The sequence below is a fragment of the Harmonia axyridis genome, chromosome 6 (genome assembly GCF_914767665.1).
Source record: "Harmonia axyridis chromosome 6, icHarAxyr1.1, whole genome shotgun sequence".
NCBI lineage: Eukaryota > Metazoa > Arthropoda > Insecta > Coleoptera > Coccinellidae > Harmonia > Harmonia axyridis.
Window position 1 is genome coordinate 25,896,292 of NC_059506.1, and position 15,336 is coordinate 25,911,627.

Sequence of the window (15,336 nt, forward strand, 5' to 3'; positions counted from 1 at the left end):
GTGGAGACCCCAGCTTTAAAAAGCAGAGGTAGCCAAGGGGGGTCAAAGTAAAGCGAAATTATAGTTCTGCTAATCTTGTAATAATTTTAGCCTTGGTATGTCAAATTTAAGGGGCCCTCCGTCGCCACTGTGTTCCATCCACAAAATCTGCTAAAATGTCTTGTAGGAACAACTGATTTAGATCTTCAGACTGAAGTGTTCCAAGAAAAACAATCATTCCGAATTGCAAGAAGTTTGTGAATGATATCTGATGAAAATATTCAATGTTGCCTAAATAAAATATTGAATTAGACTCGATTTTTGAGGCTGATGAAATTTTTCATAATAACAAAATTTCATTATAAAAACCATTTTTTATAATTTTTGAGAACAGTTATCTCATTTTTTTATAAGAGAAAACTCGAAAAAACACTCATTTTATTTAATCTGTTGAAAAAATACAATGGAAAGCTATTAAATTCATCAATTGAAATAAATATTGGGAAAAGTAAAGAAACAAAAAAAAAATCCACTTACCTCATTCAGGTTGAGACTTGTCTGTGAAGAGAGTTCATTTTGTTTATTAATCCACATTATACACCTTTCAATCGCTTCTACCCTTTCACGCCGGGAAATCATTAAAGATATCTCTAAATCATTCACAACTTAATTATTAAAAAAAAAATTATTTACGATATTTATTTATCAACACAAGAGAGCACATAGGTTTACATTCAAATTGGATGAGTAATCTTGGCGCATGTGAACAAGAGCCCTACACATAAAATTCAAAATAAAAGGGAAAGTTTTTGAACGATTGCCTATAGGATGAATGTAATTGGAAAATAGATTAATAAATTCATTTTCAAATCAGAATATTTCTGTGAAATGAACTTAGTGGATAATTACAAATAACGAAGAAAATTCTGGGAAATTAGGAGTAGTTCACTAATATTATTGTAGTTCAATCGAATCAAAACAGATGTATGTCATCGTTACCATAGTAACGAGTTGTTATTTTGAATTAATTATATTGTCATAGTTTCACATGAAATTATTTTTCGGCTTTGTCATCAAGCTTTATTAAGTCAATAATAAAGATGACGCTGAAAACCGAAGAAAACGAACCAGTAGATGTAGTTAAATATTCAAAAAAGATATGTACCAAATTGCAGAGTGAAGACCGCAAACAGCGGAAACTTGCTCTAAAAGAACTTCAAACATTTTTGACCGAAAAGAATCCAGATCACGAAAACCTTCGAAACATATTCAACGAAACGCAGGTTTATTTGGTGAACACTCTTAGGGATAAGTCCGAAGAGGTCAGAGAAACTGGAATTTCTTTTTTGACGTTTTTGATAATTGATATTCTACCTATAAATGATTTTTATCTAACTTATATATTTCCTGTTCTTGTTGAACGTATTGGAACCGTCGAACTAATTGAGGATTCTGAGGAAATAAGATTGGAGTTATTGGTATTCCTTTCCAAAATAATTTCAAAATACACTGAAACCGAACAATTGAAACCATTTTTGAATGATGCTGTTACAATTCTCTGTGAAACAGTCAAAGATAGATATCCAGCAATAAAGGAAATCAGCTGCAGGTGTATTGTATCACTTGCGAAAGCCTTGCCTAGAGATTTTCATCTGCAAGCTGAAAGTTTAATCAAACCTGTGCTTACATGTTTCAATCATCAAAGGTTCAAAGTGAGAGTAGAAGGCATCAATTGTATAGGTATGTTACAGTTGTTTCAGAATATTAAAGTATTTTGAGTTATAGAATCTGTGAATTTCATAAAATTCAATGATCTAAGCTTCATTACTCCATTAAACAGGTGAAATTTTAATGCACTGCACTTACAAAGCTGTGGATATGGTAATGATTCCAATGGCAGAAAAATTGTTTGATTCCATACCAATAGTCAGGAGAACTGTAGCACAAGTAGCCAAAAAGTGGCTGACCGAATATAGAGACAGATATTCCTTCTTTCATAAGATACTTCCTCTTCTGTTAACTGGGTAATGTAAAAGAAAAATTGTTGATAGGGGTTCAGTTCAGTTAAAAACTTAATATTTCATTGAAATAATTTTAATACTTTGTGCATAATAATTAAATAGAAGTAATAGTTTAAATGGGTGTTCGGGTTCCTGTCACATAGTATATAGCAGTATAAAGTGCGAAATTATTACTTATATTTAATTTTACACATTAAGATTGAATGATGAGGTTGAAGAGACCAGAAAAGAAGCTACAGAATTCTGGGAGACAGTTGGTCTGCAATTTCAACAAGAGAATGAAAAGGATTTGAAAGATGAGATGGATTTCCTTATTGAACCCCCAAAATATTATTTAGATCATTGTAAGTATTACTTATTTCTATAAAGAACAGTATTTTGAAAAATACTTCAATAGGGACAAACTGAAACAGTTGAGGCAGGTTTAAGGGATGTTCAAATAATATAGCAATGAAATTAGATTTTCTGTAGCAGATAATTTGTATTTCGAGGCGCTATGAGTTTCCATCCTCTCGAAACTACTTTGAGCCAAACACAATCGAGGCAGAAAAACTAGTTTATTATAGCATGATAATATTTTTTCATTCACTGTTACAATATCACCTATATATTACCATTTTTGAATAAAAACTACTCGAAGGCACACCAAACATTATGTTTTCTGTCATGACATAATCAATGTGTAGAAGAGGTGTACAATTCATAAGTTGCACATTTATTCATCCTCCGTTTTCCTATTCAAATTTCTGCAATTTTGTTGATGTTATAATAATCTCATGTTGATGAATTACAGTGAAACGCCCAAATTTAGGATGCAGAGTATTAGTTCAAAGACATGTGGGAAAAATAGCACCAGCTATAGCCAATGAACTACAAAGTTGGCAAGCTGATGTGAGGTTCCGGTGTAGTCAACTTCTCTGCTCTGTCGCACTTCATTCAGAAAGCCTAATTACCATGCATCTTCAATCAATCCTACCAGCAATGTTCTCTACTGCTAGAGATGATGATTTGAGGGTGGTGGATAATGTTAGTAACTTTCTAACTCAGATAATATCATTAACTTTCCAAAAATTTATTTTTTGAAAAACTGTTTTTTCTTCAAACTCAAGAACAGATTGTAAAATCGTTTCGATCATAATTAGTTCAAAAAACCAAAACACCTGATAAGTATTAAGAAGGTATTTTTTTCATCTGGTAACTAGAAGTTAGAAACTGTTATGGTTGCTTATGTATCATATCTGTTTTTAGATAATTCGAGCATCTGAAATAATTGGATTATTTGTTCCATTTGAATCTTGGAGTAAATTAGTTTTTCCACAAATTGAGAACTGCTCACATTATGGTCATATAACTGTGTTGAGGAGCCTGATAATGGGAAGTCCCAAGGATTTAATATGGAGTCATTTAGAGGAAGTGACTGAAATTTTAGAAACTGATGCTATTTGTATTAGTAGGAAGGTAATTTTCTACTTTCAAGTTGTTCATAAACTAACATTCAAATTGAAATAACAAAATATGCAATCTTGAGAATTTCTGGACCAGCTCGAAAATTTAACGTTAATTTTCAGAAAAAATATCAAATAGAAATGGTCAAATGTGTTGAAGCCATTTGTGAGAAATATCAAGCGAAAACAGAGTCCAATGTGGGCTATCACCTTTTTAAAATACTAGTAACAACAATCGCTCTGAGAGATATTGAAAACACTCATATGGGAATAAATCTTTTAGAAAATTTAAGGACCACTTTGAATATGGAGAATGTGACTGACCTTTGGAGCACTTATTTGAAAAAATTACTGAAAGAAATCAACATCGATCCATCTGTCTGGACGTTAGTCACTACCCAATGTTGCATATTCGAACTTGTTCTCACAGAATCCGGTAAGTTACAGAAATATTTCTTCCTCGAAACGACTCATCCGATTCACTTAAAATACCACTGTCTTTTCAGGGGAAGCCTTTGGAGAACATTTGGATGATATTCTACCAATCCTGAAGGAAGTTTTGGATTCCAATACAGATGCAGAATGTCGACTAAAAATGTTTTTAGCTTTAACAGTCGCTTTTGAAGCCAAAGATACGACATTGAAGAAATCCAGCAATTTGACACAATTCTTCGAAGAAGTCATAAAAGGTACCTACCGTTTGAAAAACTCAGAAATATTTACGACATATTAATATTCGAAACTCCTACTTGAATTTTTCATCGCATTTTGTTTTCTAGTCTACCAATAACAGAGGCTAACAAGATACAGATTATTCGATGTTAGTTCTGATACTATACAAAAATAAAGAAACAAATACATCTTAACAGTCAAAATAGAAAGTTCCTACTAAAAATCGGAATCTCATTAGCCAAATATACAGGGTGTTCCTAAATTGAACGTACAAACGAAAAGGGGAGATTCCTTAAGTGAGTTTAAAAAAAAAAGTCCCATAAACATGGGGTCGCAAACGTTTCGTTTTCGAGATACAGAGTGTTGAAGTTTGAATTTTTTTCAAGTTTTTTTCTCATAGTATCTACACTTCACAAGATATTCAACTGAAATTTGGCATAGATATTACATTTGAGAGTTCTCACCACGTGACATGGCAATTTCGATAGAAGATCTACAGGGTGATATTTTTTCTGGAACACTGCCACCTGTTCTTCAGCAGAACTTTTTTTTGGTGAGCAACTGTTAATTTGAAAAAATGTAAAAAGAAGCTTTGTTCTTATACTAAACTTCTCGGTCTTTTGTAGTTTTGTCGTATCTACCAACGATTTCGAGAAAAAAAAATTTGAACGATTCTCTCGAAATTCTCGTAACTATGATAGGAAGGCCAGTTTGTAATCTGTGGTGAATGAATTCAGTGCCAGTTTTGACACATCAAATTAGTATTATGAGACGAAGAACAGAAGCTTGTATGAGAGTTGGGGGAGGACATTTTCAACATTTGCTGTAGTTCAGTCCTTTGGGGTTACTTAGTTTTCTTGTTATGATTTTTTTTTTTAGTTTTACGTTTCTTGTTGTAATACATTTTTTGTGTTGATTATACGAGTTTATCGAATCTTTATGAATCATCGCTACAGATCAGGAAAATTTCCATAAAAACTGACACTGAATTCATTCACCACAGCTTACAAAGTGGCCTTCCCATCATAATTTGGATTTTCAAGAGAATTTCGAGAGAATCGTTCAAAATATTTTTTCTCGAAATCGTTGGTAGATACGACAAAACTACAAAAGACCGAAAAGTTTAGTATAAGAACAAAGCTTCTTTTTACATTTTTTCAAATCAACAGTTGCACACCAAAAAAAAGGTCTGCTGAAGAACAGGTGGCAGTGTTCCAGAAAAAATATCACCCTGTAGATCTTCTATCGAAATTGCCATGTCACGTGGTGAGAACTCTCAAATGTAATATCTATGCCAAATTTCAGTTGAATATCTTGTGGAGTGTAGATACTATGAGAAAAAAACTTGAAAAAAATTCAAACTTCAACACTCTGTATCTCGAAAACGAAACGTTTGCGACCCCAGGTTTATGGGACTTTTTTTTTTTAAACTCACTTAAGGAATCTCCCCTTTTCGTTTGTACGTTCAATTTAGGAACACCCTGTATACCTGGAATTATATCGGAATCAACCTTCTTACACTATTATTATTATTATTATTTGAACTGGGGTCGTTTTGCTTCGGTGAGCCTTCCGGGAACTGCGACCATGCAGATCTTTTGTTCACTACCCTACTCATTCATAGAAACCCAGGGAGGTCGTCAACGACGTTAATAAAATTGACAACCTCCCTAGGGGCCTTGGCCATTACCTCTCTGGTATCCAGGACCGGCTTGCCCATGTGAATGGTTCTTAGGCCAGCCAGCTCTGGACACTTGCATATCAAGTGTTCAGAAGTTTCTACTTCCGATCCACAGAGCCTGCAAATCTCGTCTGCTGACTTACCCATACGGTACAAATGATGTTTGTACCGACAGTGCCCCGTCAGCAGTCCCACCATCACCCGAAGCTCCGCTCGTGACAGCTTCAGGAGTTTTCTGGTGTAAGTAGGTGAAATCTTCACGAATTTCTTTGCCTGAGCAAGTCTAGGAGTGTTAGTCCAGTGGATTGTCCTACTGTTCAACTCCCATAGCTGGACCGCAGCTTTGTATTGGTCTTTTCCTATCCCACAGAAAGGCTCAGGTCCAGCAGGTCTTAGCCTAGATGCACTTTTTGCAAGCTCGTCCGCTCTCTCATTTCCTTCAACACCACAGTGCCCTGGTACCCATAGTAGAGTCACCTTGTTTCCTCTGGCCAGTTGCTTTATGGTGTTACGGCACTCCCAAGTCAGCAGAGACCCCTGACAGCACGATTCCAGGGATCTCAGCGTGGCTTGGCTGTCCGTGGTGATGTAGATATGCGCCCCTTTGAGGTTCATTTTGAGACACTCCTGGGCGCATACATAAACAGCCATTATCTCGGCTTGTAGAATCGAGGGCTCACTTCCCAGGGCTTTAGAGATCCTCAGTCTAGGTCCATATATCCCAATGCCGGTGCCCTTCTCTGTTTTTGATCCATCTGTAAACCATATGGATGACTTTTTGTCTAGACGATTTATGAAACTTATTGCACTATGACGGTCATTTATAACCGTTTCAAAGGGCGTTTCAAAATCGTAGGTGGTTGGCATAATATCTGATGGTTTTGCGAGGAGGTTTGAATCTAGTTGATTCAGTATCCTCATATGTCCAACCCAGTTCCCAGGAAGGAGCTTTCCATTATGGGAAATCCTTATTGCTTCGAGCAGGCTACATTTCCTTACATGTAGGTGTAAGGGAGGCAAGTCTAGTATGACCTCCAGCGCTGCCGTAGGAGCTGTGCGCATAGCTCCTGTGACACCAATGCACGCCAGCCTTTGCATTTTCTGCAATCTGATGTGTGTGGTGACCTCCTCGGTTTTTGTCCACCATGCTAGAGATGCATAGGTGACAATAGGGCGTACCACCGCTGTGTATAACCACAGTACCATTTTCGGTTTCACTCCCCATGTCTTTCCAAAGAGTCTTTTGCATGCCCACATAGCCGCCGTGGCTCTGGAAAGAGTCTTATCTATATGTTTCCCCCAGTTCAGTTTACTGTCCAGGATAACACCTAGATATTTACACTCACTAGAGAAGTGCAGAGTCTGACCATTTAAGACCAGAGCTCTGAGGTCGAGATTCCTTCTTCTAGTGAACGGGATTATTGATGTTTTCGAGGGGTTGACAGTAAGCCCCTCTTCCCCGCACCAATTTTCAATAGTTTTGAGAGCAAGTTGCATTCGGCTACTTATTGGGCCCACATGCTTGCCTCTAACCGTCACCACTATGTCGTCGGCGTAAGCCTGGACGTTAAATCCGCCTGTTGTAAGCCTCTCCAAGAGGCCATACACTAGGTCAACCGTCTATTATAGAGCAAATCCCTACCCTATTTGAATCGTTTTTATAGTGAACAAACAAATAACATAACTCTTTCATATCCTCCAACAAATAAACAATTCTTTATTTCAGATGTATTCATCCCTTCTTTGGTTTGGCATGCAGGAAGAACCGCAGAAGCTATGAGAACAATGGTTGCTACATGTCTGAAAACTGCTCTGTCTCCAGCGCCTAACGTTGACCTGTTCGCAAATGGTGATAGTTTTCAACCACTTTTTGACAAACTGCTGCCACTTCTTCTTTCATTAGTTGAAGACGCTGCTTGGAAGAGTAGGGTTTTAGCCTTGGAATGCTTGGTTTTGTTGAAACAGATAGCGGTTCAAAAGAATATATGGAACTCGGATAGTTTGATCAAAATTTATCCTGGTAAAGCAATGATACCTTCCGGCAGATATTTATCACTTTAATTTTTTCAATTTTTTTCGTTTAGAAATGATGAAACGCCTCGATGATCCTACAGAAAAAGTACGGGAAGGTACAACGAGGGCACTAGTGGATATATTTGAAGATTGCCCAGATGACTTCAAAGCAGTTCACTACAAGGCACATCATGATTTGATAATAGATACCCTACTAATACATTTCGACGATGATGAAGAAAATATTCAAGATTTGATATATGGTAATTTGGACAACTTTACTCATGAGCTTTATGTCTCTCATTGATGACAAAACCTTCCTTGAATTTTCAATTTTGTTTGTACAGGGAGGGCAAATAAGCGAGGTAAGCGGCTATATCTCAGGATCCACTCATCGTAGAGACTTGCGGTAAAATTTTTTACCACTAAAGTGTACAAGAAAACAAACTGGAAATTGTTTTGAAGTTTATACCTCTACCGCTAGGGGGCGTAATAGCTATAGTCGAGTAGAAAAATGAATTTTACTCGAAAATGTTTCATATGAAGTTGAAGAAAAAATATCATCACTGTAATCCTTGAAAAATTCTCTATCTTCTTGAATTGTCACTTTCGATTTTACGACATCAAATAAGGTTAGGGGAAAGGGAGAAATCTGACTGATTGAAATGCCTGTAACTTCAGTTTGGCTCAACATTTTTGAGCAAATTAGATCTCGTCTGAGAGATAATATCTTGTTGATTGAGGACAAAATATACTCATGATAAATTTGTTTTAGTTGCTTTCGATAGGGGGCGCTAAGTCAGAAGTTCATTGTTTTGTTCATTTTATTCAAAATTTCAAATGTAATTATAGGATTTTCTTAACAGAAACAGAAATTCCATCAAATTTGTATGAAAAAACTAGAAGGTCGCAAAGCGATAGCTTCAGGCTTTCTGGAGTTATCGCCAAAAAGTGATATTATTCCACTGATGCACTGAAAAACCAAATTGTGTCTTTTTTCGATCATAACTCTAGAAGGCCTGAAGCTATCGCTTTGCGAGCTTCTAGTTTTTCGCAGTGCATCAGTTGAAGAATATCTTCTTTCGGCCATAACTTCAGAACGCCTGAAACTATTGCTCTGCGACCTTCAGGTTTTTTCGTGCAAATTTGATAGAACTTCTGTTTCTGTTAAGAAAATCCTATCATTACATTTGAAATTTCGTAGTAAAATGAACGTAACAATAAACTTCTGTCTTAGCGCCCCTATCGAAAGCAGCAAAAACAAATTAATCATGAGTATATTTTGTCCTCAATCAACAAGATATTATCTTTCAGACGAGATCTAATTTGCTCAAAAATGTAGAGCCAAACTGAAGTTACAGGCATTTCAATCAGTCAGATTTCTCCCTTTTCCTACCCTTATTTGATGTCGTGAATTCGAAAGTGCCAAATCAAGAAGATAGAGAATTTTCCAAGGATTACAGTGATGATATTTTTTCTTCAACTTCATATGAAACATTTTCGAGTAAAATTCATTTTTCTACTCGACGATAGCTATTACGCCCCCTAGCGGTAGAGGTATGGACTTCAAAACAATTTCCAGTGTGTTTTTTACTGCAAGTCTCTACGATGAGTGGATCCTGAGATATAGCCGCTTACCTCGCTTATTTGCCCACCCTGTACAGACCTACCATTATTATTATTATTATTCATTGAATCGGGATCGTAGCGGCTCTGTTAGCCTTCCGGGAACTGCAACCCATTTGATTTTTTGTTCTTAACCCTACCTATTCATACAAACCCAGGAAGGCCGTCGATACGGTTAACGAAACCGACGACATCGTTAGGAGCCTTGGCTTTTAATCTCCCATTATGTTTGTACTGACAGTGCCCCGTCAGCAGTTCCACCATCACATGAAGCTCGGCTCGTGAGAGCTGCAAGAGCTTTCTGGCGTAGATAGTTGAAATCATCACGAATTTCTTGGCCTGAGTAAGTCCAGGAGGGTTTGTCCAGTGGGTTATCCTGTTATTCAACTCCCATTTCTGGACCACTGCCTTATATTGGGCTTTTCCTAGCCCATAGAAAGACTCAGGTCCATCAATAAAAATTTCTCTCTCTACTCTCCAATAGTTCTCTTTCTTAGATTATTCTTACTTTGTAATTCATCTTTCCAGCAATCAGTTTAGTCTCATATAATAAAAATATTTCATGTTAGAATGCAATTTTGTTTGAACCATTTTCATTGAATTGCTAATATTCTAAATCTTTTTTTGCAGGTGTACTTAAAACAATTGCTAAAATCAATAAAGAACAACTTATTGCCAAGCTCGAAAAACAAAAATCATTGCTGCATAATCAAAAAGGTTGTGAATCTTTAATAGATGCTCTCAAATGAATAATTGGATGCTGCGGGATAGTTGATGTTCATTTCTCACCCATTTTATCTGTTTGTAAAGAATTCTGAATAAAATAAAAGAACTGGTTATAAAGTTTGTATGATTTTTCTATTTACCAAAAAATAAATCAATTAACATAACTCATTCACTATAAAAAAAATTAATAAATTAGATATATATCGAAACAATAACAATTACAACTTTTTTAGTTGTTAATATTTTCGTACAACATTCGAACAAACTCTCTTTTTTTATAAACCATTTTTTCATAAGCTTTCAATGATTTTTCTGCTAAATTGGTCTTGATCTCCTGAAAAATATATATAAGTCAGACTCGAAATGTAAATAATTATTCAGGTATGTACTTACTTGCATTTGAGTTACATTGTTTAATGCTTGTGTATAAAAATCTTTGGATACTTTGAGTACAAATTTATTAAGTTTATCGTTTTCTCCTTTCAAAAATAAAAGCCTGAAAAATAATTATGTTAAAGAACTATACAATTGTATGCCTTTGAATTTTTTTTTAAAACTACATATTAGTTGACAGTGTACTATTTCGGAAGGCATCTTCTTTGGAGAGGAAAAAATAAACAAGTTGGATGATTAATTCAAGGATTTTTGAAAAGAAGTCCCAAAAAAATTCTTCAAACTTTATCATTCGATAGATATCTTACTCTTCTACTATTTTGTTTCTTTCCTCTTTAACAGCCTCAATATCAGTAACAATCTTCGTCATATTCTTATTTTTTTTTTCTTGTTGTTTCCTGTATTCATCACATTCGAACATGACCTGAAATCAGTTCAAAAATTTTCACTTTTAGAATGTTTAAAACTGTCAATAGTAATTCATATTTTAATTTTTTCTTGTCTGCATAAAATACCTAGTGAACGACTTTTAATGTTAAGTATCAAATTGTAATTTCTATAAACAAGACGATATCAATTTATCTATTATTTTCTCCTTAAGAACAATTGTGAAATGATCAACAGAATAAAAGTTATTTTACACTTATACAGGTGTACCGGGTTTTTCACTATAATTTGACCCCCCCTTTAACTTTGTTACTAAAAGAGGTACAAAAAAATGTTTTCTACAAAAGTTTCACGAAATCGACTAGTGTTTTTTAAAATGATTTCACAAAACGAAATATATACAGAGTGGTCAACATATTGATTGCAACTTCATTTTTTCAAATGGAACACCCTGTATATTTTTCTATATTTGACTAGCCCTTTTTCCCCTGATTTCGAATATATAACATATGTTTGGCCTATTTCCCTTATTCTGAGTACCACCTGGCATGCTCAGTAATCAGTTTTCAAGTGGTAGGCTGCGATAACTCAAAATGCCTTTTTTTGAGTTATTTCGTAGGCAACGATATGACATATAGTCAAATTGCTAACGAGATAACTCAAAAAAGGGCATTTTGAGTTATCGCAGCCTACCACTTGAAAACTGATTACTGAGCAGGCCAGGTGGTACTCAGAATAAGGGAAATAGGCCAAACATATGTTATATATTCGAAATCAGGGGAAAAAGGGCTAGTCAAATATAGAAAAATATACAGGGTGTTCCATTTGAAAAAATGAAGTTGCAATCAATATGTTGACCACTCTGTATATATTTCGTTTTGTGAAATCATTTTAAAAAACACTAGTCGATTTCGTGAAACTTTTGTAGAAAACATTTTTTTGTACCTCTTCCAGTAACAAATGTGAAGGGGTGGTCAAATTATGGTGAAAAACCCGGTACATTAAATTCAACTTTAGAAGAAAAAAATTGATAATTTAAGAATATGTCTCTTAGTTATAGAAAGCTTCACACTGAAATTCATTTCATGCATTCTGAATGGTCATGTTAAAGCTATAAAGGAAAACAAATTTTTGTAATAGCCAGTATCTTTTCTCCTGAGCCGAATCTGGAAAAATGGTAGATGAAAAAATATTTGATAAGAGGAGATCTATGATTGAATTTCATGAACAACTTCAAGACTTGCCCTGTATATTTTTGCTAATTTACTCACCCGATTTATATCAACAGTACTCTTCTCTATTTTTTGCTTTAGGGTATCATTACTTGATTTAAATTTTTCAACTTCATCACATAACTGACCAAATTCTTTCTCTTTCATTGCTAAAGTCTTTTTTGATTCCTCAAACTTAAAATCAATCTTCTTAGCAATATCTATCAATAACTGTTTTTTCTGTTCAATTTCCTAAAATTTAAAACAACATTTAATTCTAACCTCAAATAAATTTCTCTGGTAGGAATGTAATTAGTCAAAGTAATGTTTAAAATGAAATAGTATAAAGTAATATTTATTATTCATATCAAAATAATCTTTACGAAATAAAATAATGTCCTATTGATGAATTCAACTTCATCAATTAATAACAATGATGAATTTGGGAGTATATAAAAAAGCTGCCGATAGCATATTCCCGCTTACCTCTGCAAATTTTGGTTGACCCATTCCAGAATCTGGTAAACGAATTATTCTGGCATCAATAAAATTCGATAGGTTGAGTTCTACAAGTCTGCCGTTGATCTCATGGATTTCTTTTTCAATCTAAAATATGTACCTACTTGATATATTTGAAATATTTTGACACTCAATATTACTATTTACTAAAAAGTAAATAGTGATTCCATAAGATGCTTGAACAACTGCTAGGAAAATCAATGTCCCATACCTGTCTTCTGAAATTTGTTTGTTTGTAGTCAAAATCGTCTTTTAACATCAACAAATTTTGTAGCTCCTCTTTCCTTAGAGATACAGAATACTTTTTATCTTCAAACTTTTTCAACAGCTCTTGTTTATCCGTCAATGAATATTTTTGATTAGAAATTGTTTGTTGTATTTCATAAATAGATTGCTTCAAATCATCAATTTCTTTTGCTACAAGTATAATAATAATTAATAGATGTATTAGATAAGATACTGAACAATGAAAATATTTTTTAATACAATGAATACTTTAATAGAAAACATTCTGTTTGCATCATAGAGGCATTTAGCTGCTTGGAGTTCTCATATATTTTATCACTATTTTGCTACCTTATCCTTACCTAGCATTTTGTTCTCTGATTGTAATATTCTAGTTTCATTCTCAATTTCAGCTTCAATATTATTCTCTTTGAATTCCTTGATTTCTGACTTCATGCGTTCCAGGTTTTCCAACAAAGACTGCATAAAAACAAAATTTTAAAAAATACTCAGAGATATAATGGATCAAGAAAAATCTTAACACTCACAACTTTTATTTTCTTCTGTTCATCTATGACATTCCTTTTGATTTCTGCTTCTTGCCTCAATATTTCGAATTCATTTTCTAGCGTATCAGCTTCACTTTTATCAAAATTTAAATATTCCTCTGAAATATTAAATAGATATTTTTCATTAATTTTATATCATTAGAAACCAAACACTGTCTCTTTTGGATTCATTTTAACTTATGAAATAATTATTTAAACTCACCAATATATTCTATGTACAATTCCTTATTTTCATTTCCTGATTGGCACTCTTTGGCATTATGAAGTATATATTTACGCAAAAGATACTGCAATTAAATTATTTTACACAGAATTATAGCTCCCTTTCAATAAAGGGATTTTTCTCATGTTTTTTTTAAGGGTAACAAATGATAGAGAATATGAGCTCATTGAATTTTGCTAATTTGGAGAATATAAAGAAAAATATATTTTGTTCAGAATTCATACTCATAATATCTTTATCATTTGAGCAAAGAATTCCATAAGGAAGTACTCCACTAGATCTAGAAACTAACCTCATTGGGTAAACTCGTCATCTCTCCGATCAGGTCAACCAACCAACCAAAAATAGACATTACCTGTGTCCAAGAGATATTAGTATTGACTGAAAATATTTTATTTTATTATTCCACGGTGGAACTAATAAATAGATGGATAGAATTTAGTTCCAAAAAGGATTTTAATATTTGTTTTTATAGATTAATTTTAAAATTAATATGTAAAGAATTATTACCTGATTTGAGCAAGGACATTGTAACAGGACCCGGATATTTGTATAGTTTCAAATATTTAAACACAACTTCCTTATAATTTTGCATATTGATTTTAATCCTAGGGTCTATTTCTTTGAAAAGCAGAGAAATTATTTGTACAAAACTTCCTAGAGATAGAGGCTTCAGAGACTTTGGATCGAATACTTCCCATTTCTCCTCAAGAAAAGTAGAAATCTGAAATAAAATTAATCTGTGAATAAGACTTGAATTCAAGCAAATGAAAATCTCACCTTTCTTAATTGATCAGAACTAAACTTTTTGTCATTTATTAAATTAGTAGTGAGAAGAGGAGCTGGAGAAGCAGCCACTTTCTGAAAATGATTATTTATTTATTATATAAGACACTCCAGAGCCCAATTTATATTTTCACTTCTATCAGAAGAAAGATTTTTGTGAAGATATATTACTCACACAGTGAGAGAGAGGAGTAGCATTGATTCTACGACATACACTAGAAGATCCTATGGAACGTAAAGGAGTTGCAGTAATCCTTCTACTAGCATTTTTATTAGTTGACCCAAGTATATCATTATTTTCTCTGAAAATATGTAAATATTTAGTATGAATATTCTGAGAATTAAAGGACAATAATAATCTCTTTGTCGAAATTCGTCAAAAGAATAGAAAAAACAATTTTGGAATACACTTTGAACAATCAAAATAAAATGTTCAAAAAAAGAACAATGAACAAACCTTGAGTCAACAGTAACAGCTGATCTTGTTGCCAAAAAGAGATTATTAGAGCTAACAGATCTCCTCAAACCTTGTTGAGACGTCCTCAAACCTTGTTGAGACGTCCTCACACCTTGTTGAGACGTCCTCACACCTAGTTGAGACGTTCTCACATCTTGTTGAGAAGAACGTACACTCAAATTATCATTTGAAAGATTTCTTCTAGACGTGGGCAGTGGAATATTCGAAAAACTTCTTGATCTGCGCATTTTATTGTAAAATATGTGCCTGTTATATCAAAATAAAGTTAAAATTTAGTTGTTCAAAGCAAAAATTTATTTCTGCAAGTACGTTGCCATAGCCAACAACGGTCAACGATAAATGTCAATTTCAAATTATTAATTATATTGCGCAAGACAGAAAA

The 15,336-nt window shown here is 33.9% G+C and overlaps 3 protein-coding genes across 8 annotated transcripts in view; 1 reads left to right on the forward strand and 2 right to left on the reverse strand.

The window, feature by feature from the left end:
* Positions 1-711, reverse strand: part of LOC123683444 (tight junction protein ZO-1) — a 91,826-nt gene extending 91,115 nt beyond the window's left edge. For 3 of the 6 annotated variants that reach the window (XM_045622501.1, XM_045622505.1, XM_045622504.1), the window contains exon 1: positions 517-710. In XM_045622501.1, the coding sequence (XP_045478457.1) occupies positions 517-618 (102 nt within the window). In that variant the 5' untranslated portion in view covers positions 619-710. Of the gene's footprint in view, positions 1-516 lie in introns of all 6 variants that reach the window. The other 3 variants (XM_045622494.1, XM_045622496.1, XM_045622499.1) reach the window with 2 other exon arrangements.
* A 284-nt stretch (positions 712-995) lies between these two features.
* LOC123683446 (dynein axonemal assembly factor 5) lies at positions 996-10,283 on the forward strand. The gene is made up of 10 exons (XM_045622507.1): positions 996-1,719; positions 1,820-2,003; positions 2,199-2,344; positions 2,794-3,026; positions 3,249-3,458; positions 3,569-3,881; positions 3,952-4,134; positions 7,525-7,818; positions 7,883-8,074; positions 10,068-10,283. The coding sequence occupies exons 1-10, from the start codon at positions 1,080-1,082 to the stop codon at positions 10,184-10,186; spliced, it is 2,514 nt and encodes an 837-aa protein (XP_045478463.1). The 5' UTR covers positions 996-1,079; the 3' UTR covers positions 10,187-10,283.
* Positions 10,284-10,292: 9 nt separating this feature from the next.
* LOC123683447 (kinetochore protein NDC80 homolog) lies at positions 10,293-15,306 on the reverse strand. The gene is made up of 14 exons (XM_045622508.1): positions 14,934-15,306; positions 14,652-14,778; positions 14,471-14,551; positions 14,201-14,414; positions 13,983-14,071; positions 13,670-13,754; positions 13,447-13,565; positions 13,261-13,378; positions 12,885-13,090; positions 12,641-12,760; positions 12,215-12,406; positions 10,865-10,980; positions 10,557-10,659; positions 10,293-10,497 (listed from the first exon to the last, which is right to left on the reverse strand). The coding sequence occupies exons 1-14, from the start codon at positions 15,179-15,181 to the stop codon at positions 10,393-10,395; spliced, it is 1,923 nt and encodes a 640-aa protein (XP_045478464.1). The 5' UTR covers positions 15,182-15,306; the 3' UTR covers positions 10,293-10,392.
* Positions 15,307-15,336: the final 30 nt, after the last annotated feature.